The 24838-nt window shown below is 39.1% G+C and overlaps 1 protein-coding gene and 1 long non-coding RNA gene across 2 annotated transcripts in view; one reads left to right on the forward strand and one right to left on the reverse strand.

Annotated features, from left to right (window-relative positions):
* Positions 1-10808: 10808 nt before the first annotated feature.
* Positions 10809-24034, reverse strand: Cox5a (cytochrome c oxidase subunit 5A). Its single transcript, XM_076851116.1, has 5 exons — positions 23824-24034; positions 17110-17226; positions 15911-16032; positions 13233-13356; positions 10809-10973 (listed from the first exon to the last, which is right to left on the reverse strand). The coding sequence occupies exons 1-4, from the start codon at positions 23924-23926 to the stop codon at positions 13243-13245; spliced, it is 456 nt and encodes a 151-aa protein (XP_076707231.1). The 5' UTR covers positions 23927-24034; the 3' UTR covers positions 10809-10973; positions 13233-13242.
* The window catches only part of LOC143395551 (uncharacterized), a 28937-nt gene continuing 27560 nt past the window's right edge, over positions 23462-24838 (forward strand). Inside the window, exon 1 of the long non-coding RNA XR_013155374.1 lies at positions 23462-23670. This is a non-coding gene — a long non-coding RNA (uncharacterized LOC143395551). The remainder of the gene's footprint in view (positions 23671-24838) is intronic.

Raw genomic sequence — 24838 nt, forward strand, 5'->3', positions numbered from 1 at the left:
TGTGATGCGGAAGATTGAATTTAGTGCCTCACACGTGCTAGCAAGCGCTTTACCACTGAGCCACAACCCCAGCCCCCCAGCACTTATTTTTTATTTTGAAACAGTTCTCACTAAATTGCCAAGGCTGTCCTCAAATTTGCTATCCTGCCTCAGTCTCCCAAGAAGATGGGATTACAGATATGCACCACCAAGCCAGGAACTATTCCAGATACTTTTGAGGCTGAGGTGGGGGCTCACTTGAGGCCAGGAGTTCAACCCAGCCTAGGCAACATAGCAAGACACCAAATCAAGAACAAAAAAAAAGGGGCTGGGGTTGTGGTTCAGTGGTAGAGCACTCACCTAGCATGTGTGAGGACCTGGGTTTGATCCTCAGCACCACATAAAGATAAATAAAGGTATTATGTCCATCTACAACTAAAAAATATTTTTAAAAAGAACAAAACAAGCCAGCCTCAGCAATTTAGTGAGACCCTGTCTCAAAATAAAAAATGAAAAGGGCTAGGGATGTAGCTCTGTGGTAAAGCACTTCTGGGTTCAATTTCCAGTACTCAAAAAACAAAGCAAAAATCATCAAAAACCAGTACCCAACATCATAAAGGAAAATAAAGAAAAAAAAAATGGGACTGAGAGGGGCTGGGGTTGTGGCTCAGTGGAAAAGCACTTGCCTAGCATGTGTGAGGCACTGGGTTCAATTCTCAGCACTACATATAAATAAGGATCTATCGACAACTAAAAAATATTTTTAAAAAAGAAAGGAAGAACTTGGAGAAGAAGTAAATACAGTAAAGCCTTTTTAAAAAAATGGGGCTGAGGGTATAGCTAGCTCAGTGGTAGAGCACTTGCCTAACATGTGAGAGGACCATTAGCACATATACACAAAAAAAGGAATGTGTGCTATTATTACTTTACAGTGTTTTAATCTAGTCTCATTTGCCTTCATTTTGTATCCTTTGTTTTTAGCACAAGGTCATTGCAATAAATATGCTGAGGGAATGTCCTATTTCCCCTCTAACTTTTAGTTAACTTAGAAATCATAGAATTTTGGAACTGGGGACATGGTATACATATGTAAAAATCCCAGTTACTTGGGAGGGTGAGGCAGAAGGATCACAAGTTCAAAGCTAGCCTCAGCAACTTAGCAAGATCCTGTCTCAACGAAACAAAACAGAAGAAAAAAAGGGGGAGGGGGGCACTAGGGATGTGGTTCAGTGGTTAAGCCCTGGCTGGATTCAATATCCAGTACCAAAAAACAAAATACACTGGGAATGTGGTTCAGTAGTAGAGCACCCCTGAATTTAATACCCAATACTGCAAAAAGAACTTTGGGGGTTGGAAAGGATCTTAAATATGTCTATAAATATATATGGGGGCTGAGGATGGTAGCTCAGTTGGTAGAATGCTTGCCTCCCATGCACAAGGCTGTGAGTTCAGTCCCCAGCATTACAAAATAACAATATTCATACATTCTAAACTAATTAATGAAGAAACTGCTATCTTGTGATAGTTGTGACCAATTATTCTGATCTGGATATGTGCAATTTCCTTTCCACTTAAGAATATCCAAAAAAAAAAAAAATTCACTAGGAACTTAAGAAAATAAATTAGCCTCGTTCCCCCCCCCCCAACAAAAAAAAAAATTTTGGCTGACCTGGACACAGGGGTGCATGCCTATAATTAATTCCAGTGGCTTGGGAGGCTGAAGCAGGATCCCAAGTGTGAGGCCAGTCTAAGCAACTTAGTGAGAACTTCTCAAAATAAAAAAATAAAAATGGCTGATAATGTAGCTCAGTGGTATAAGTCCCTTGAGTTCAATCCCCAGTACCACAAAACAAAAAAAAAACTAGTGTATAAGAGGATGAGGCCCTAGGGTAAGAACTGCCAGAACATACAAGGCATAAAGCCCTTTCTTACCTTGCTACTATAAACCCTAACCCATAGTGACTGTGCTGCACCTGGGAATCCTCAACTCTTATATTCAGCAAAGCTTTATTCACCTCTGATTCTGTGGCAGGTGCTACAATAAGACCTGCAGACTTAATGATGACAGATAACATACTACCCCATCTCCAGTTCCCAGTCTCATTTCTTTGTTATTGGGAATCGGGGGAAGTTCCTTGTGGAGATATTCTTGGATGTTAGGAGCAAAGACACCCTAGTTTTGGGGCCCTCTTTCTCCTTTGGGTGGTCATATCCTTTATCCTCAGCTGTAAATCATGAGAATCCTACCTATTACCTAACCTTTCTTGGTCTTGAAACAGATGAATCTCCACCATCAGCTTAACTCTGTTTCTGCTCTTCACTGGAGCTGAATTCCTTCATATAGGCAAGTTATTTGGGGCTAGATATCAAAAGAGGATGTTAGACAGTGATTTTCTTGACACATGGAATTCAAGGAATGGCTGAATGCCCAATGCTATGAAGATCAGGGATACAGGAAGACTTTAAAGAATAACTGGACCCACACATAAGGGCTACCAGGACATTAACTATACTGTTTTGTTGTTGTTGTTTGGTACCAAGGATTGAACCAAGGGCACTCAACAACTGAGTCACATCCCTAGCCCTTTTATTTTCATTTTTTGAGACACAGAGTCTCACTGAATTGCTTTGGGCCTCACTAAGTTGCTGGTGCTGGCTTCAAACTTGTGATTCTCCTGCCAGTCTCTGGAATCACTGGGATTATAGGTTATGTACCACCATGTCCAGCTTTTTTTTTTTTTTTTTTGGGTGTTGGGGATGGAATTCAAGTCTTCTACCATTAAGCTACATCCCCAGTCAGACAGTGATTTTTTTTTTTTTTTTTTTTTTTGGATCCCATTATTTTGCTGAGGAGGTGCTCTTCCCATCTCAGAAACTTCTCACCAGGTGTGACTATCTAGTTCAGGGAAACTTCAACTTCTCCCAGCACTGGTAGTACAGATAACTAACAAATGGAGTATGTAAATATGGGAGTCTTTCTAGAGTCCCAGGGCCATGCCCTACTTCTCCCCCAAATTAACTCACCTCACTCCCAGTAAAGAGATTATTTCCCAGTCTTCACAAGAGCCTCATATGACACTGGTATATCCACTTCAGATGAGGAAACTGAGGTCACAAAGGTTAACTGACTCTTCTAAGGCCACAAAATTTTACAGGTGAAGAGTTGATTCTTTTGTTTTTGAAGAGAGAGTCTTGTTATGTTGCCCAGAATGACAAGAATGTTTGAATACTCCTGTATTCAAGCAATCCTCCTACCTCACCCTTCCAAGTAGGTATATGATACTCTACTTAAAAGTTTAGAGTTGAATTCTTGTCACCAGTCAAGCTCCCCTTGGTACTAAGGATTTAACCCAGTGTCACTTTACCACTGAGCTACATCTCTAGCCTCTTTTTCATTATTTACTTTGAGACAGGGTCTCACTAAATTGCCAAGGCTGGCCTCAAATTTGTAATCCTCCTGTCTCAGCCTCCCAAGTAGATGGGATTAAAGGTCAAGTGTGTCTTTAATGATATTTTCCATGTTTTCATAAAGAAATGTGCAGAATCTACTTCCAGGATATTTTCAGAATTAATATACTAGGAAAAAAGCTAGTTACGTGTCCACAACTGTGGACAGCTGAGCCCAACACAGAATCATCTCATTTTTTCAACCACATTTCCTCTATTAGGAAAATGACAGACCAATGTTTTTGCAAAACATGACTTCTTCTGTTATTAAGGAGGGACTTGCTCCCTGGTGAACAGCTAGACAGGAAGAACTGCAGTGACAACTAGTGATGTTGAGACGAGAATAGCTAGGCTTAAGCCATTTTCCCAAGCATATCCCACAACTGTAACAAATATAATGTCACTAATCTTTCGTTTTCATTGTAATGCTACAGGGTAGTTTCCATTTTCAGATAAGATGAACCCAAGGGCATTTTACCACTGAGCTATATCACAAGCCCCTTTGATTTTCTGAGATAGTCATCTCACGAAATTACTGAAGCTGGCCTTGAAGTTGAGATCCTCTTGCCTCAGCCTCCTGAATAATGGGATTACACGCATATAACACTAAACCTGGCAAAGATTAAAAGTTTGACACCAGCTCAGGCAATTCGGTGAGAACTTGTTTAAAGATAAGATAGGCTGGGAATGTAGCTAGGCAAACATGAGGCCTTGAGTTCAGAGCCCAGTAAGTTAACACACACATGTACACACAAATACAAATATAAATCAGACTAAATTTTATTCATTTTGATGCTGCTATATAGTAGGCTGGGACTTGATCAATCTCAATCCAAACTCCCTTTGTTACCTTACTGCTCTATTATGCTGCCTTCCATCATTTGGTAGGCAAATGTTATAAATGGGAGATAGGAAAAACTGGTATCATGACTCTGCTGAGGATATAACCAGAATTTCACATAATCTACGTAGCATATTTGGCCAAAAATGTTTATTTGGATTTTTTTCTTAATTTTTAATATTTATTTTTTTCTTTTTTTAGTTCTTGGTGGACACAACATCTTTGTATGTGGTGCTGAGGATCGAACCCAGGCCGCAGGCATGCCAGGCGAGCGCGCTACTGCTTGAGCCACATCCCCAGCCCTTATTTGGATTTTAATAATGACGATATAACCAGGCAGGTGAAGATTACAGAACATCTATAACGTAACTGGCCTAGCCTTTTTGTTTTGTTTTTGGTACTAGGGAATGAGTCCAGGGAACTCTATCACTGAGCCATGTCCCCAGCCCTTATTTTTCATTTTCAGACAGGATCTTACTAAGTTGCTGAGGCTGATCTTGAACTTGTGATCTTTCTGCCTCAGCATCCCAAATCATTGGGATTATAGCTACATGCTACCATGCACCACCTAAATTGAACTTTTTAAAGCATAAAGACTATGGTTATGTAAGAAGAAAAAGTTCTTATTCTTAGATACATGCTGAAGTATTCAGGGGTAAAATGCCATGCCTTAACTTACTTTCAAATGATTGTGAGGAAAAAAATGTGTCTGTGTACTAGGTATAAACAAATGGTGGCAAACCATTTACCAGTTCCATTGTTTTTCCTTTTTACAGTACTGGATATCGAACTCAGGGCTGTGCTCATGCTACCACGGAGCCACATATCTAGCCCTCAATTATTCAAAGCACAGGAGTTATTCAAAGTAAAGCACAGAGTCCAGCTTGATGGCCCACACCTGTAATCCCAGCAATCTGGAAGACTAAGGCAAAAAGATTGCAAACTTAAGGCCAACCTGAGCAATTTAGCAATGCTACAACCAACTATCTCGAGTTGGGTTTGGTGGCCCACGCTTTTAATTCCAGCCGCTCCAGAGGCTGAGACAAGAGGATTGCAAGTTCAAAGCCAGCCTCAGTTAACAGTGAGGTGCTAAGCAACTCATTGAGGCCCTGTCTCTAAATAAAATACAAAATAGGGCTGAGGATGTGGCTCACTGGTTGGGTGCCTCTGAGTTCAATCCTCAATAAAACAAACAAACCCTTAAAGCACCAAGAAAGAAAAAGCTAGAGATCCTGTTTTGTTGAAGAAAAAACCCTGCCCATCCAAGTAAAGCTGTTGGAAGAATTCTGTATTTACTGTCTACTTCCTTTGGCGGAGCCAGAATCCATCAAGCTAAAAGATAAATGAATTTCTCCAGCAATTTGACTAATGGGGTTGTCACAGAAGAGACAAAGACACCCAATGGGATAAAGAAATTTATCCATAGATTGTACTTGTTACTTTTGTCTCTTAGTTATAGGCCTTATATTTACAAGTCTGCTCACTTTGAAAATTATTTCTATAATTTTAAATTAAGGATTAGCAAATATTTTTTGGGGGGGTGGGGGTTCGGTACTAGAAATTGAATCCATGGTCTATCTGTACACTAGGCCAAGGGCTCTACTACTGTGCTACGTTGCCAGCCCACCAAGGATTGGCAAACTTTTTCTATAACTGGCCAAGGGCCAAACAGTAAATACTTTTTATTTTGTGAATCATGCCGTCTCCTCCCAACTCTTCAGCTCTGTCAATGGAATGTAAATGCAGCCATAAATAATGCACAAAAATGTGAATTCAATTAATACCACTGAACAATGGATAGTAAATTTGTGCTATCTATATAACTTTAAAAAAGAGCAAAAAAGTAGCTAAGACAATATACAAAAGGTGAGTGTGGCTATGTCCCAATAAAATCTTGTTTATGAACACTGAATCTGAATTTCATATAATTTTCACATAACATGATATTGGTTTTTCAATCATTTAAAAACAAAAAATAATTCTTAACTTGCAAGCAGTACAAAAACAGGTAGTGGTTTAGACAGATTTGTCTCATGGGCCATATTTTGCCTCCAAGACATAAAGGAAATAATGTGAGCAAGTTAAAAAGTATGACTTATTTTTGAAGTCTAACATGTAGCCACCACAACTTTTCAGAAATTTAAAAGTCAGCATTGACAAAAAATGCATCATGACATCCATCTGTTTCTAGTAGAGCAGAAGACTCTCAACTGAAATTGATATAAAATTGATATAAAATCTCAACTGAACTTGATATAAAGGAAACAGTAACCCACCATGTTCCATTTATCATATCCATCCAGCTATACACTAAATCTTCAGCTGGTAAAAGAAACATCAATGCTTTCTTCAACCTTTACCATCTTTCAAACCATTTTCATTACCTAAGCTCACTCCTTCACCTCCTATAACTTGGCTTCAACCTCCCCCAATTTAAGTGAAGAAAAACTATCATTTGTTGACCATCATATGCTCTTTAACTTCAGTTGGTTTTTCATTTGTTTTGTGATGTTGGAGATTAACCCTCATACATGCTACTCTAGATCTCCAGCCCTATTTTTAAAATTATACATAGAGACAAGATCTCACTAAATTGCTCAGGCTAGCCTCAAACTTGTTGATCCTCCTGCCCAAGCCTGCTGAGTCGCTGGGATTATAGGCATGCACCTGGAAATTAATGTCATCAAATTCTAACAAAAATTACTTTAAAAAATCCTCCATTTGGGGGCTGGGGTTATGGCTCAGCATGCTTGCCTGGCATGCGTGCAGCACTGGGTTGAGTCTCAGCACTACATATAAATAAAATAAATAAATAAAGGTCAATCAACAAATATTTAAAAAAAAATCTTCCATTTGAGGCTGGGGTTGTGGCTCAGCAGTAGAGCGCTCGTCTCACACATGCGGGGCCCTGGGTTCGATCCTCAGCACCACATAAAAAATAAATGAGTGAAATAAAGGTATTGTGAATAAATATTAAAAAAAAAAAATCCTCCATTCAGGCTCTGGTAGAGCACTTGCCTAATACGTGTGAGACACTGGGTGTGATCCTTGGCACCACATGAAAATAAATAAATAATTTACATCTACAACTAAAAAATACTTAAAAAAAAAAAAATTCCTCCATTCAAGCCAGGTGTGGTGATACACACCTGTAATCCAAGTGACTTGGGAGATTGAGGCAGGAAGATCACAAGTTCAAAGCCAGTCTCAGCAATTTAGCCAGACCCTAAGCAACTTAGTGAGATCCTGTCTCAAAATTTAAAATGCCCCCGAGTTCAATCCCTTGTTGCAAAAATAAAAAAATAAAAAAATCTTCTTTTCAGAAAAGCTGGGTATGGTAGGGAATGCCTGTATAGTCCCAGCACCTCTAGAAGCTGAGACGAGAAGACTGTTTGAGACCATTCTGAGCAACACAGTGAGACCCTTTCACAAAGAAAATCCCCTCTACTATGGCATATTATGCCCATTAAAAAGTACAAGACACATACTTATCAATATAGAAAGCTATCTATTTAATCTTGACCTAGCAAAGAGGAAAAGAACAGAATTGTGAAACAGCCTGCAAAAACACATAAGTGCCAGGAGCAGTGGTGCACACCTGTAATCCTAGTGGCTTGAGAGTGTGAGTCAGGAGGATTACAAGTTCAAAGCCAACCTCAGCAATTTAACGAGGCCCTAAGCAACTTAGTGAGAACCTGTCTGTAAATAAAATATAAGAAGGACTGGGGAGGGCTGGTGCTATAGCTCAGTGGTAAAGTGCTTGCCTGGGATGTGTGAGGCACTGGGTTAGATCCTTAGCACCACATAAAAATAAACAAAAAAAAAGGCATTCTGTGCATCTATAACTACAAAAAAATTAAACAAAAAGGCAGCGGGCTGGGGATGTGGCTCAATGGTTAAGTACCCCTGGGTTCAATCCCTGGTGTGTGTGTGTGTTTGTGTCTCAAGATTACTATAGATATCTTTGTATAGTAATAGGTATCTTTGTGTGTGTGTGTATCTATCTATGCCAGGCATGGTGACACACATGTGTAATCTCAGCAACTTGGGAGGCTAAGGCATGAGGATCCTAAGATCAAGGCCAGCCTGAGAACTTAATGAGATTCTCAAAATACAAAGGGTTGTGGATGTAGCTCAGTGATAGAGTGCCCCTGGATTTAATCCCCAGTACTTCGAGAAAAAAAAAAAAAAGTTAACAGTGCTTCTTTATTATAGTTATACCATTTAAAAAAAAAAAACACATACTTTTTGAGATATTCTAAAATATTTGCTTACAGATCAAAGGACATGTGAGATTTAATTTTAAGTATTTGGAGCTGGGTGAGGGTGAAGGCTACAGGTGAAAAAAAGAATGGCTAGGACTGTTATCTGCTGAAGTACAGTAATGGAGTCCATGGGGATTTTTACTACTATATCAATGTCAATGTATGAAATTTTCTTTTTCTTTTACAATATTTTTATTTTTATATGGTGCTAAGGATCGAACTCAGTGCCTCACACATGGTAGGCGAGCCCTCTACCTCTGAGCCACAACCCCAGCCCTCAATGTTTGAAATTTTCTATAATAAAAAAAGTTGGCGGGGCTGGGGATGTGGCTCAAGTGGTATCGCGCTGGCCTGGCATGCTCGAGGCACTGGGTTCGATCCTCAGCACCACATAAAAATAAATAAAAGATATTGTGTTTACCTAAAACAAACAAACAAAAAAAATAAATATTAAAAAAAAAAAAAGGTGGGCTGGGGTTGTAGCTCAGTGGCAGAGTGCTTGCCTAGCATGTGTGAGGCACTGGGTTCAATCCTCAGCATCATATAAAAATAAATAAATAAAGGTGCTGTGTTCATAAACTTTTTTTTTTTTTTTTTAAAGAGAGAGTGTGAGGGGAGAGAGAGAGAGAGAGAATTTTTTAATATTTATTTATTTATTTATTTTTAGTTTTTGGCAGACACAACATCTTTGTTTGTATGTGGTGCTGAGAATCGAACCCGGGCTGCACGCACACCATGCTACCGCTTGAGCCACATCTCCAGCCCTGTGTTCATAAACTTAAAAAAAAAATAAAAAAGTTACTCTCTTCTTTCTACATGTCAGCCTTCAATTTATTTCATACCTGCCTACAAATGGTTTTCATTGGAAATATTACCCTTTTTTGTTTCAAACTTAAGTTTTTCTCACTAGTCTCTTTTCAGAACCTGAGGCCTTCCTGTCCAGTGATGCCTGAAATTTAATAGGTCCAGAATAAAATATAGCAACTTCTCCACCCTGAACCAAGATCCTCTTTATTGACTCTTCCTATATTGGCATCTTCACTCAAACATGTAAAAAAGGCCTTTTCAAAGTTCCCGTTTTCCCCTTACTGAATTAGTGATCAACTATACCTCATTATGTGATTCTTGAAATTCAAACATTTCATTTCTACTGCTACCACCCTAATTCAAAATCCTCATTAAGGGACTATACAACTAACTTTCTTTCCTATCCAGTTTTTCCCCACTTTTAGTTCCGTCTTTCCTCTTCATTGCTCTGCATTCAGTGTCTTGGCATATGTTTGGTATGTGGAAGGCATTCAACAAACGTTTACAGCATGAAGACCATCATAACACTTATTTCACCTTTGTAAGTACTTGTGAACCTATGTTCCCTCCCATGACCATGAGAACAGACCACTTAATTGATTTTGCATTCCTCCTGTCACTTATTAAGAGCCCAGAAGACTGACAAGGTCCCTCTTAGCTAGTTATGGTAAATCCTTTATATTTTGGTTACTAAAGCAGATTTAAATGTGATTACTTATACAAATATAGAAACTATTAAAAAACAACAAACAAACAAACAAAAACTCACTCCAAAGGCCAAACATCACACAATAATTAAAATTATTTTTTTGGATCAAGAATTAATACTCTAGGGCTGGGGTTGTGGCTCAGAGGTAGAGTGCTTGCCTAGCATGCGTGAGGCACTAAGTTCAATACTCAGCACCACATAAATATAAAATAAAGATATGTGTCCACCTATAACTAAAAAATAAACAACAACAACAACAAAATAATTAACACTCTAGGGCTGGGTTTGCAGCTCAGAGGAAGAACACTTGCCTAGAATGTGTGAGGCACTGGGCTCAATTCTCAGCACCATATATAAATAAATAAATAAAACAAAGGTCTATTGACAACAAACACCACTCTCTCCCCAATCTTCTAGGCTTCAACTTTAAAGTCATCTCCTGTGGGGTGCAATGGTGCACACATGGAATCCCAGCAGCCTGGGAGGCTGAGACAGGAGGATCCTGAGTTCAAAGCTAGCTGCAGGAACAGTAAGGCCCTAAGCAACTCAATGAGACCCTGTCTCTAAGTAAAATACAAAATAAGGCTGCTGATATGGCTCAGTGGTCGAGTGCCCCTGAGTTCTCAACCACTGAGCCACATCCCCAGTGGGGAAAAAAAAAAAAAAAAAAAGTCATTTCCTCAGAAGTCACCTATTCCCTCATGTAGGCCCCATAGCATTTCATGTTGTTTCTCAATGCAAACAATGGAATAATACCTAATTTCAATTCAAACTCATTTCCCTTTTATTAGTCCAAGTTACCATCACATGGTTTGGTACTCAATAAAGGAAAACTTGTTCAAATAAGGTAATATGTTATCATCAGCATTTCCAGGTAACTGTTTACAATCAAGTAGCAATACGAATAAATCCTTGGGAAGACCATCTGTAAGAGAAAACACAAAGAATTAGCAATGGAAAAAATTAAGAAAAGATAGAAATCTTATTTAAAATAACCTTTAGAACTATAGCCTGGCAAACTACTCTCTGTAGCCTTTTTTTTTTTTTTTAGTACCAGGAATTGAACTCGGAGGGCACTCAACCACCGAGCCACATCCTCAGCCCTACTTTGTATTTTATGTAGAGACAGTGTCTCACTGCATTGCTTAGCACCTCACTATTGCTGAGGATGGCTCTGAACTCTTGATCCTCCTGTCTCAGCCTCCCGAGACACTGGGATTACAGGCGTGTGTCACTGCACCTGGCTTTCTGTAGCCTTTTCTGCTCGCTCTTAATCTTGCCCCAGTCAAGTCACAAGAGCTTACTTTGTGGCATTTTCATAATTTATATCATACGTAAACTGAATAGTCTTCTTTTCCAGTTAGAAAAGAATATGACAGCTGCACTTAAAAAAATAAATAAACCAAACTTTTTTGCAGTACTAGGAATTGAACCTAGGAGTTTGTTATCACACAGCTATATCTCCAGTCATTTTTCATTTTGAGACAGGGTGTCACTAAATTGCTGAGGCTGGCCTCAAATTTGTGATACTCCTGCTTTAGCCTCCCAAACTGGGAGGATCACAGGCATAGCTACACTCCCAGCCTTTAAAATTTTTTTTTTGTATTATGGATTTAACCCAGGAGCACCTAACTACTAAGCTGGTCCTGAAGTTGCAATCCTCTTGCCTTGGCCTTCCAAGGTACTGGGATTACAGGTGATAACCATGCCCAGCCAACATAAGCTCTTTAAATAACTTTGGATCCACTCATTTTGAAATTTTAATGACACATTTTAGTACCACTTTTTAAAAATAAATGTCTTCTTACTTTTAGGGGGAAAAATCCTCTATTTGAGCCTCATTATTTACATTTGAGAAACAGGAGTCTGGCCTTGGTAAATGCCCAGTACCAAAGAATCTGCATAACATGCATGGCTTAGTAAGAGCAATGGCCTCTAGGCCAGACTGCCTAGGTTCACACCACTAACTGTATGACCATGGCCAAGGTGCCTCAGTTTCCTCTTCAGTAAAATGGGAATAATTATACCAATAGTAACTACCTCGAAGGATTATTACAGGAATTAAATGGATTTAAAAAGAGAGAATGTACAGCACACTGTCTGGAACAGTAAAAGCTATTTACACCATATGTGTTTGTTAAATAAAATAAAAACAAAGCCAGATGCACTGACACATGCCTGTAATCCCAGCAGCTAGGGAGGCTGAGGCAGGAGGATCACAGGTCCAAGGCTAACCTCAGCAACTTAGTGATACCTGGTCTCAAAATAAATAAAAAGGATTGATGATATAACTCAGTGGTAAATTACCCCTGGGGTAAATCCCCAGTACCCCCCAAAATTTAAAAAGTTAAACAAGTTACTGCTTATAAATTTTCTGTTTTAACAAAGGATTTTCTGTACCCTGTTCACTGCTTAGACAATCTTGTGATTGTTTTGATTGCTCTGTCTTTCCAGAGAATGAGGTTATCAAATAAGTTTTATTACTAAATAGTAGGTATTTATTTAATTATTAAATCTATGGGGCCCACAAAAACGAAAGTGTCATTAAGCCTGCTACTGAAAAATTAAGGGCACACAAAGGGCTCTAACTCTTTGTGAAACTGGTCATTTTTTAGAGGAAAAACTAAAAACACAAAGGAAACAGGGCAAAATAATATCTGAAAATTTAGGTGTGGCACATGGACTTGCTGTTATGATGTTATTCTTTTTTTTTTTTTTTTTTTGGTGGTGGGGGATGGGGTATACTGGGGATTGAATTCAGGGTCACTCAACCATTGAGCCACATCCTCAGCCCTACTTTGTATTTTATGTAGAGACAGGGTCTTACTGAGTTGCTTAGCACTCCACTTTTTTGCTGAGGCTGACTTTAAACTTGTGATCAGGATTACTGCTGGGATTACAGGCATGCCCACCGTGCCTAGCTATCTGTTATTCTTTGTGCTTGAAACAGTTTACATAGATACTTAGTGAAGGAGGCTTTTGCTTGACTTTACACCACTTAGAGAATAATGACTATAAAAAATAATTTCAGTTCCTTAAATTTATCATCATTGTGATACTCTCTAAATCTATATGTTAGTGGATACTACCTGAAGCAAGAATAAGTGCTTTGAGAGCCCTGAATGACATTCACTTGCCCCTCCCTGGTTTCTTCTCCTGCCTTGGTCACTGGTGTGCCGCTTACCCATGGGGATTTACACTTTGTCAAGGCCCAGTTCCTCTGGAGTGGAGATTCCCAGTTCATTTAAAGTTGGTCTAAGTTCCTGGATGACATAGGGGTAGATTTCCTTATGAGGTCCTGCTTTGTCCTGTTGGTAGAGAATATTGACATTTAACTGTCTGAAAAAAGCTGTCTTTATTAACAAAGTTAAGTTGAAAAGCTTTTATAATATATGCAGTCTAGTGGCATAGTTAAACACAGATCATCAACTTTTACAGCAACACATTTGTCAATGAAGAGGACAACTTACACAAGTACTGTTCGAAGTAGCTTTTATTTATTAATTTTTTCCTAGCACTGAAGATGAAACCCAAGGACTCACACATTTGAGGCAAGCACTCTACTCCGAGCTACAACCCCTATACCTTGAGGTAGTTTTTTTTTGGTTGTTTTGTTTTGGTACCAGGGATTCAAGCCAGAGGCACTTTACCACTGAGCCACAGCCCTAATCCTTTTTTTTTTTTTTTTTTTTTTGTTGTTGATTTGTTTTGTTTTAGTTGTAGATGGGCATATTTTTTATTTTTTATTTTTACATGGTTCCGGGGATCAAACCCAGTGCCTCACGCATGCTAGGCAAGCGCCGTACCACTAACCCACAACCCCGGCCCCCAAATTCTTTTTATTCTTTATTTTGAGAAGGGATCTTGCTAAGTTGCTTAGGGCCTGACTAAGTTGCTGAGACTGGTTTTGAACTTGCAATCCTCCTGCCTCAGCCTCTGAGTAGCTGGAATTAGAGGTATGTTCCACTGCATCTGGCTTGAGGTAGGTTTTAAAGATATTGTGAGAATAACAAGATAATAAGACTAAATCCAGAAAACAAACAAACAAATAATAATAAAAAAAAAAACCCAAACATTTTAAAGCCTGGAATTACTGGGAAAGAATGTGGTGAGGCCAGTCTCAGCAACTTAGTCAGGCCCTAAGCAACTTATCAAGACCCTGTCTTAAAATAAAAAATAAAAAGGGCTGTGAATGTGATTCAGTGGTTAAGGGCCCCTGGATTCTTAAAAAAAAAAATGGTGATGACAATTTTTGTAAGATAATTAAACATGCCCAGCAGGCAACAGAAAAAATTAAGTTAACACAGGAAAAAAGTTTTTTAATTTGCATCCAATTTGAGACTCTAACTGAATTAACTACCAGTGCTAAACGGATTGATAGCCTACAAAACCCTTAATTATCTTACCCATTATAGATTAAAGTATGTCACTTTTCCCCTTACAGACTTTGAATTTCTTTCTTACAGGCCATAGTATCTTTTCATGGAAAGCTGTACACAAAGAATATATATGTCCAGGGCCAGAGAATTTTGACAAATATATAATTATGCCTATATTGCCACAAAGTTTCTCAGGTGCAAATATTAAAGAGTCAAATGAACTAAGAAAATGCCAAACTGCCTTTGGCAAATTCTAAGTCTTCTTAATTGTATATATATACTTTTTAATTATAATTCTGGTTTGTGGGCTGGGGCTGTATAGTTCAGAGGTAGAGCACTTGTCTAGCACATGTAAGGCACCAAGTTTGATCCTCAGCACCACATAGAAATAAAGAAATAAAAGGCACTCTGTCCATCTACAACTACAAAAAAATTTTTTAAAAATTCTGATTTAAAACACAGTATTTGGAGCTGGGGTTGTGGCTCAATGGTAGAGCACTCGCCTAGCATGTATAAGGCCCTAAGCTTGATCCTCAGCACCATGTAACAATAAATGAATAAAATAAAGGTATATAACAATAAATGAATAAAATAAAGGTATTGTGTCCAACTACAAGTAAAAAATAAGTTTTTAAAATAAATAAATAAATAGAACAGTATTTGTTCTTTACAAAAAAAAAAAAAACCCAGAAACTATAACCAATGGGAAGGGGGGATTAGCATATATGCTGCTACATTTTCATGAGCTCTCTTTTTTTAAAAAAAAAAAAAAAATTGAAATCAAACCACAAACAGTTTCATAACTTTCTCCAGTTAATACCATGAATGTGTTCCATGTCAAACACATTTCTAAAATATTAATAGTAGTAATAACCTATTCTGGCAATCTCACCTCAAGAAACCATTAACAATGTTTATTTTCATACTACAAGTAGCAAAAAGATTTATTTATTTATATATCTTTAGTTTCTTAGGCAGACACATTATTTTGTTTTTATGTGGTGCTGAGGATCGAACCCAATGCCTCATGTATGCTAGGCGAGCGTTCTACCACTGAGCAACAACCCCAGCCCCCTATCATGTAGTTTTTAAAGCCTTGGGTTGGGGCTGGGGATGTGGCTCAAGCGGTAGCGCGCTCGCCTGGCATGCGTGCGGCTCGGGTTCGATCCTCAGCACCACATACAAACAAAGATGTTGTGTCCGCCAAGAACTAAAATAAATAAATATTAAAAAAAAAAAAAAAATGCCTTGGGTAATTTTTTTTTTTTTTTAAATGATGCTGGGGATTAGAACCCAGGGCCTTCTGCATGCAAGGCAAACACTCTACCAACTGAGCTATTTCCCCAACTCCTTGGATAAATTTTAACTACAAAGTACATTCCCACTGTTTTGGATAGTTCAACAAATTAGAAAACATAATATTAATACCTGATCAACAGCTCACCAACTTCTAGAACAATATTAACAATGCTATTTCACTGACCTTAACAACCTCTAGGATACGAACAGCACTAGCAAAATCATTTAACCGCCTGCATGCTCGCAAAGCAGCATCAATGATTTTGGGTTCTGGAACCAGATCATAGCCAACAAGAGTGTTCATTCCTGTCAAATTAAAAAGAGGGCCATGTCAAACTGGAATACCCTCACTTAGACTAATATTTAGTATCTATATCCTTGTTGAATCATGACACATAATTATTTTTGGTACCAGGAATTAAACTTGAAGCCTCACCAAAAGCCACATCTTCTGCCATTCCCCACTACCACCCACCCATTTCTGGGACAGGATCTCACTGAGTTGACCAAACTGGACTTAAATTTGTGGTCCTCCTGTCTTTGCCTTCTAAGTAGCTGGGATTAAAGGCATGAGCCACTGCACCTGGCTAAAACCTGAGTTTTCTTACATGTAAACACTGTTTTCATTGTAATTATCATTTTCTCTTGAAACAAGAGGGTTATTTTCAACTCAGATCTTTAACAATACAGATTATTTTTGATGCTTTGAAACAGATTCTATTGGAAAAACAATCTGGACTGAGTTAAAATTATAGTATACTTACAATTAGTGACTAGTTATCATTAATGCTACTTATTTATCATTAAATACAAAACTGTAGCTTAAAAAAAAAAAAGTTTTAAGTCTATTCAGACTAGATTCTTATTCAGGGCAAAACCATTCATGACAAGAATTACAAAAAAACTCAAACTATTACTCCAAAAGGCAAGAGAACCAATAACTGCTTAAGTAAATTATCTAAAAAGTACAAAATTGTTAACTACACTCAGCTAGTGCTCTCTTTATAGCAGTGGCTTTCAATTAGGGGTGATTTTATCACTCAGGAGACATTAGGCAGTATCTGGAGATATTTCTGGTTTTCACAACTGCAGGTATATATGTAAATAATGGGTAGGTCAAGGATGGTGCTAAAACACCCTGTAGTACAAAGGACAGCCCCTTACAATAAAGAATTATCTAACTCAAAATGTCCATAGTGCCTGCTTTTAAACTCTACTTTACACGAAGTACCACAGAAGCTATAAACTTTCCTAACTGCAAACTGCATGACTGTAACCAGTTTATATGATGCATGTTTTCAAAAATAGCTACTTTCAACAAAGTAGTGGAAAAAGTCTGTATCTGCATACCAAAATAGACAAATATGTCTATGTTCCAATTACCTTTACGCAATTCCCAGGCATCTATATCTGGTTTATTGAAGTATGTCACCCAGCGAGCATCAAACTCCTCGTCTGTCTCATGGGACCCATGGGAATAGCAGCGAACTGACGGGATTGCTACAATGGAGAAAGAGCAATGAGTTCAATGTACAAAAACAGTATTTGACATATTTTGTCTAATGCATTGAGGGTTTACTGTTTTGTTTTTTTTTTTTGGTACGGGGATTGAATTCAAGGGTGCTTAACCACTGAGCCACATCCCCAGCCCTTTTTTATTTTTTATTTAGAGACAGGGTCTCACTAAGGTGCTTAGGCCCTGGGCTCTGTTGCCTAGGCTGGCTTTGAACCTGGGATCCTCTTGCCTCAGCCTCCAAAGCCTCTGGGATTACAGGAGTGCACCTCCATGCCTGGCTAATGCATTGAGTTTTGAATTAACTATATATTGTGGTTAAAAAAAAAAAAATCCAACAGGTCAAATGAAATAAATCTTGTGTATTGATATAAAAAGGTATCTTAAAAATTAAGCAAAGAAGGGGCTGGGGTTGTAGCTCAATGGTAGAGTGCTTGCTTGGCACATTTGAGGCACTGGGTTCAAACTTCAGCACCACATAAAAATAAACAAATAAAATAAGGTACTGCATCCATCTATATCTAAAAAAATAAAATAAATTAAGCAAAGAAAAGCAAGTAGAACAAAAAGTATTTTATGGGTACATTTATGCTTCCTGCCTCTAATGTGTAATGCTAGCTTGAAATTGTTACCTGGGTATGGTGGCGAATGCCTATAATCTCAGCAGCTATACAAACGGAGGCAGGAGGAATACAAGTTCAAAGCCAACCTCAGCAATTTAGCAAGGCCCTAAGCAACTTAGCAAGACCCTGTCTCTTAATAAAATATAAAAAGTGCTGGGGATATAGTGATTAAGCACCCCTGAGTTCAATCCCAGGTACCAAGAAAGAAAGAAAGAAATAGTTAACGATGGTTGGGAGAGGAAAACTTTCTTCAGCGTCTCCCAAGTAGCTGGGATTATAGGAGTGTGCCACAGCACTGGGCAAAACTTTCTATATATACTTCCATACTGTTTGAATTTTTACCATGAACAGTAATAATTTCTAATGAAAAAGAATTTTGGGTCAGGATACCAGTGGCTCACAATTATACTCCCAGCTATGGAAGAGGCTGAGCCAAAAGGATTAAAACTTCAAGACTAGCCCAGGCAACAAAGTAAGATTCCGTCTCAAAATAAAATAAAAAGGACTGAGAATGTCCAACCTGGGAAACAGGTTAAAACTCTGTCTCAAAAAAATAAAAAAGTAAACAAGGCACAATGGTGCACATTTGTGATCCCACCAACTCAGAAGTTCAAGGCCAGCCTCAGCAACTTAGGGTGATTCTGTCTCAAAATTTAAAATTTAAAGGGTTGGGAACATAGCTTATTGGTAAAGCATGCCTGGGTTCAATCCCAAGCACCAAATAAATAAATAAATAAGAGAAAGTCCACGCTAGTTCTGAAGTGAATCTACAATGTATACTTACATTGGTTTACCTTTTTAAAAAATCTATGTGCCAGGTGCAATGGCACACCTATACTCAGCTATTTGGAAAAATGATCAAATTTGAGGTAAGCTTGGCCAACTCAACAAAACTGGTCTCAAATAAAAAATAATGGGGCTGGGGTTGTGGCTCAGTGGTAGAGTGCTTGCCTAGCATGTGTGAGGCCCTGGGTTTGATCAGCAGCATCTTATAAAAATAAACAAACAAAATAAAGGTACTGTGTACAGCTAATAAATAAATAAATATAAAAATAAAAAGGGTTGGGACGTAATTCAGTGGTAGAGTCTCCCTGGGTTCAATTCTCAGCACTGCAAAAAAATTAAAAAAAAAAAAAAAATAATTTGCATGCTACATTTTTTGAAAACTAAAGTTAAAACAATAAAACCTAAAATTATCCTTGAATGCTTAAAAGTGCAAATATAAAGAATGATACAAAAAAAAAGATACAACTGCCTTGGAAGACTAGGCAATTTCTTATCAAATTAAACACACAGCTACCATATAACACAGTAAACCACTCTAAAGTATTTACTCATGAAAAATGAAAGTATATGGACTTCCTTCCCAGAGTTAAGTATTAAACTTAACTTTCCTTTTACCCAGAAAAATAAAATGTTCCATAGTAACCAATTCCTTTCCTTTATTGCTAGGCATGAATTTGACTAGATGAGTCCTAGCTTTGTTTTTCTAACTCTGAAATAGAGAGTGGCAAAACCACAAATTCAAGTAAAGGAAAGCATGACCCTGAATGATTCAATCACCTCTCTTCAGGTAGTCAAATTACAAACTAGTTATATGCAAAAAGAAAAAAAACCTTTCATAAAACATTTGTTTGGAATAATACAAGCATGTACTTCGACTATACATCTCTTCCAGGAAGGCAAAAACGGACTTTTCCCACATGGTTTAAACTGTTACTTGGGGTGGGGGTGGGGGTGGGGGAGAGTGGGTTCATAGTGGAGTACAATGAGCAATGGAGTCCACCCTCTTGCCCATGCATGGTAACAGTTCTGCTCCATAACAAAATATGTTTCTAACTCCAGTAGAACAGATCTATTTTGTTAGCTATAGACATGTCCCCTACATTTAGGGAAATTATATAGGCATCCCACCACAACAATACTTAAGTACAACATTTCCACCTACTTTTGAGGCTTGAAAGGCAAAATATTAGAAAACATCTATTCAATTCTTTGATATAACCTGAAAAGGGGAAGCAGCTATGAAAAACGGGAACACTGTCACCCCACCACCACTGGGAACTGAAACCAGGGGCACTCTACCACTGAGCTATACCATCAGCCTTTTTTATTTTCCATTTTTAGACAGGGTCTCACTAAATTGGTGAGGCTGAACTTGAACTTGCCACTCTTCTGCTTCAGTATCCTAAGTAGCTGGGATTAGAGGTGTAATCAGGCCACTATGCCTGACCAAAATTGGGAACATTTTAAAAAAGCTTTTATGAGGGCTGGGGTTGTAGCTCAGCTGGTAGAGCATTTGCCTAGCATACGAGAGGCACTGGGTTCAATCCTTAGTACCACATAAAAATAAATAATAAAATAAAGTTATTGTGTCTGTATACAATTTTTTAAAATATTAAAAACAAAGAAAGAAAAAAAAAAAGCTCTTAGGAACACTGCTTCAGTTATGTGCTCTATTTAAAAAACCACCACCCTCACTACACAGTTGGCTTTCTGTTTAATAACTAATCAGCTCAGACAAAGCTGAAGGAATGGTCATTTTGGTGGTAGTAATTCTAGGAATTAAGGATGGCAACATATAATGTGGAGGGAACAATAACAAGTTAAAGAGCAAGTTTTTTGGGGGGGAGGGAGCTGAACATGGACAGACAGAATGCCTTTATTTTATTTATTTATTTTTTATGAGGTACTAAGGAACCCAGCAAGCGCTCTTCCACTGAGCTACATTCCCAGCCCAACAGCAAGGTTTTGATGATGTTGACAGGCATGGATCTTGAGAGCCTCAAGTTGAGAACCTGGAAATGTGGGAGTGGTACAAAAAAGCAGTTGGAAAGTGTTGTTTAAATTCAGCCCAATTCTAACCCTTCTGAGCCTTCTGCAGCTCTCAGGAAAAGGATACAGGAGTCAGGATTTTAAGAGTTGACTATAGAATTTAACCATTATTTAAAACATTAAATCACCTAATTTTGCAGTTATTGGGAAGCAATTAGGTTTCAAATTGGAATCTTCTTCATGGACCAGATTTAAGCTGTTACCTAAGGCTTCTCAGGCCAACCCCTCAAAATTTCTCTTTCAAACATACTCTCTGGGCTGGGGATGTGGCTCAAGCGGTAGCGCGCTCGCCTGGCATGTGTGAGGCCCGGGTTCGATCCTCAGCACCACATACAAACAAAGATGTTGTGTCCGCTGAAAACTAAAATATAAATATTAAAATTAAAAAAAAAAACCTCTCATTTGACCTTGGATAGCCTCAATTAAAAAACTTACTTCTAAAAAATAAAGAAGGGCTGGGGTTATGGCTCAGTGGTAGCGCACTTGCCTGGCATGCATTGAGGCACTGGGTTTGAGTCTCAGCACCACATATAAATAAATAAAATACATAAATAAAGATCAATCAACAAATATTTTAATAAAATAAAAAAAATACAAAAGAAACTTTCTTCTTTTTGACTTTCACTTGAGTTAGACCTCTATAGTTTCATACTGATAACAAATCTCAACCTACTATATGCAAAAATAAAATTCACTATTATAAAGCTACAATTCATGCACTGCATAGCAATGTTTCAGTGAATGATTTTAAGCTTCAAAATGGACTACACCATACATATAATATAGGTGTGTAGTAGGCCATACTATCTAGGTTTGTATAAGTATGCTCTATGATAGTCTCACAAAATTGCCTAAGGCTGAGGCATTTCAGACTTTATTTCATCCTTAAATAAGGCATGACTGTATTAAATATTTGTGTCAGGCAAGGTGACAAGTTATTTAAGGTGACAAGTTATTTAAATGAGTTAAATCTCATTTAAATACCAAAAATTATCCTGATTTTAGAAAGGAAGCAACTGAGGCTTAAAGTTAATGAACATGTATGTCCAAGGTCACAGATAAAAAGTAGCTGACACCACTTGTACTGATACTGCCTCCTTGTGGCTAATATTTAGGTATATGGGACAAACACCTAAAATAAAGCCCTTGGTTTAGGAATTCATTATACTCAGGAGGGTGAACAGAATATCTGAGAGACAAATCACAAAGAAGAAATCTTCTTAGGCTACAGTTTGCCAAAAACCTGTGCCATTTCCCAAAGAAAAAGTAGAAACTCATTTGTTTCAAGAAATTTTTTTGAAGAGGTCAAGAGAAACCTCCTGAAGCGTTATTTACATGAAAAAAATTAAAATAATATTTGCTACTTTTACAATTAAATAAGGAAAAAAAAAAACATGAAACATCACCATGGGTCAAACCTAACAACTATGGCTAAGAAACAAAATATTTCCCCCACTACTGAAGGAATCAGTTTCCAGAGGTAGGTCTGTTTCCTCTTTTGTATGTGATTATCTCCATGGTATCTCTTTTTAAAAAAATTTTTGTACTCAGATAAACAGAATGCCTTTATTTATTTTTACCAGATGCTAAGGATTGAACAGTGCCCTGCCAACTGAGCTACAGCCCCAGCCCTCCATGGTCTCTTAAGTGAACTCCAGCCTTATCATTCTATGAAACTCTACAAAAAAAAGTCTAAACTGAATGAAACCAAAAATATTCTTTAGATTCTGAAGTGTCTAGTTAAAATATCTGAAGTTACCAAGAAAACGTTTTTAATTTTGAATTTCAAAGTTTTTATGTTTAAATATGCATGCATAGGGCACAAATTTCATAATATAGCATATACTATCACCAGGAGCCAAGATTCAAGTGTAGTTACTATAATTAAAAGTATAGTGCTGGGGCTGGGATTGTGGCTCAGCGGTAGAACGCTCACCTAGTGCGGGTGTGACCCGGGTTCGATCCTCAGCACCACATAAAAATAAAGGCATTATGTCCATCTACACCTAAGAAATAAATATTTAAAAAAAAAAATAGGTTAAAAAAAATGTATAGTGCTGAGCGAGCACAGTAGCACGTGCCTGTATGTAATTCCAGTGACGCTGAGGCAGGAGGATCGCCAAATTCGAGGTCAATCTCGGCAATTTAGTGAGACCCTATCTCAAAATCAAAAATAGAAAGGACTAGGGATGTAGCTCAGTGGTAGAGTGCCCTTGGGTTCAATCCCAAGTAGGAAAAAAAAAAAAAAAAAGAAAAGAAAAGACAAAATCTTCCATAACACACATAAGGGGAAAGAAAAATAAGAGACAAGAATTAACAGTACATTTTATGCTCCAACAACCAGACTTCTAAACGGAAAGGGGGATAAAAGGCTACAAAGCGTTCCCATGTTTGCAAAACTGAGTACTCCTGGGTCTGTGTTACTCAATTCTCGAAACAGTAATGTATGTGTGTGTGTGTGTGCGCGTGTGTGTGTGTATACACACACACATATATATATTTATAACACGTATCAGTTCCTCAGGCTGTCTTTCAGACTACAGTCACACACAAGGAGCTATTTTAAATGTGAAGGAATTAGAACGTGGCTCAACAGTACCTAAACATGACTGTGTGCGCAGTGAAGGTGACACACAAAACGCTAGCAGTGAACCCCTGATTAAGGAAAAAACTATACAGTGTTCTAAGAAACGCTGGGGGCCGCCGGCGCACCCCGACCCCTGCCCTAGTGGCGCGCCCAGAGGTTCAATGTCACCTTCGTCAAGGCGCTGCAGGCCGGCAACGGCCACTCCCGGTCAGGTGGCCGCGGGGTCGGCGACGGGACACAGTCACCGCCCGGGTAGTGAAGTGGAATGCTGCGTCCCTGCAGGACGCCCCCAGCAGGTCCACACCCGACCCATCACGGTGCCGGCGCCAGGAAGTTGCGCTGAGGGAGGCCCCAGGAGCTCACCCTCAAGTCCACCATAACTCAAGGTAGAACCGAGAGCGGTTTGCGGTCATAGGGCTCGCCCGCCAGTCCGCAGGGCAGAGGCTAGGCCGCCGGGAGAGCCTGCCCTCAAGTGGCGGCGGGGGCCCAGGTCACCGCAAGGACACGCGGGCGAGGCCAGTGACAGGAGCGGGCCTTACCGGCGGCGGGACTGGGAGCCGAGGCAGGGTGCAGGAGGCCTCGGGGGCCGGCTCTGGCGGCTGCTGCTGCCACGGCACAGCGGCGGAGAGCAGCGGCCAGCATGACGGCAACGGCTGTGTGCGGAGTGAGGCTGGAGAAAAGCCGGGTGTGAGCTCGCGGCCCGCTCGAGAGATCGCGGGGGCCGGACTCACGCACCGACGCACGGTGGGCGGAGCGCGCAGTTCCGCCCCCTGCGACGCTCGCGCCTCAGGGAGTGGAACAGACGCAGCTACCGGTGGGGTACGGCGGCTCGCTGAGGACAAGTGTTGCCGGCGCCGCGCCCTGGCTCATTCCTAGTCTCGTGATTTGGAAGGTGATGGTGAAATGATAACGGAAAACAGGCGAGGAGCAAGCAATTGGCAGTGTAAGGGATTCGAGTCGGCCTTAGGAGGAGACTCTAATCACCTTAAACGAGGAATGAGCAAAAACAACGACATATTATAATAAAAATAGCCGACTGCGGAGGCAGGAGAATGGGGAGTTCAAGGCCAGCTTCAGCAATTTAACGAGGCCCTAAGCAATTTAGCGAGAGAGATCCCGTCTGAAAATATATATAAAGAGGGCTGGGGATATGGTTTAGTGGTAAAGCGCCTGTGGATTTAATTCCCAGTACCTAATAAAATAATAACAATAAAATAACTTTTGCTTTCTCCATGAGTAGTACCCCTTGAGTTTAAAATAAGAGATGAATGAGAAGAAACTGCGTACCTGTAAGGAAAACTTACTTTTGTGTGAGGGAGCGGGTACTGGGAATTGAACCCAAGGACATTCTATCACTGAACTACATCCTTGGCCCTTTTTACTGTTTTTTGTTTGTTTGTTTGTTTTCCATTTTGAAACAGGGTCTTACAAAGTTAAGGAGGCTTCGAATTTACAATCCTCCTGCCTCAACCTTCTTAGTAGCTGGTTTTATGGGCATGAACCACCTTGCCCAACTGTATGGGACCTTACTAATAACTATTCTTATTTCATAAA

Source organism: Callospermophilus lateralis, chromosome 3 (genome assembly GCF_048772815.1).
Source record: "Callospermophilus lateralis isolate mCalLat2 chromosome 3, mCalLat2.hap1, whole genome shotgun sequence".
In the NCBI taxonomy this organism is placed as follows: Eukaryota; Metazoa; Chordata; class Mammalia; order Rodentia; family Sciuridae; genus Callospermophilus; species Callospermophilus lateralis.

Coding starts and splice junctions, on each gene's coding strand:
- Cox5a (XM_076851116.1), bottom strand. CDS start 23,926: ATGCTGGCCGCTGCTCTCCGCCGCTGTGCCGTGGCAGCAGCAGCCGCC. Junction 17,227..23,823: donor GGCTCCCAGTCCCGCCGCCG/GTAAGGCCCGCT, acceptor TCTCCATTGTAG/CAATCCCGTCAGTTCGCTGC. Junction 13,357..15,910: donor GTATCCTAGAGGTTGTTAAG/GTCAGTGAAATA, acceptor CTCTACCAACAG/GACAAAGCAGGACCTCATAA.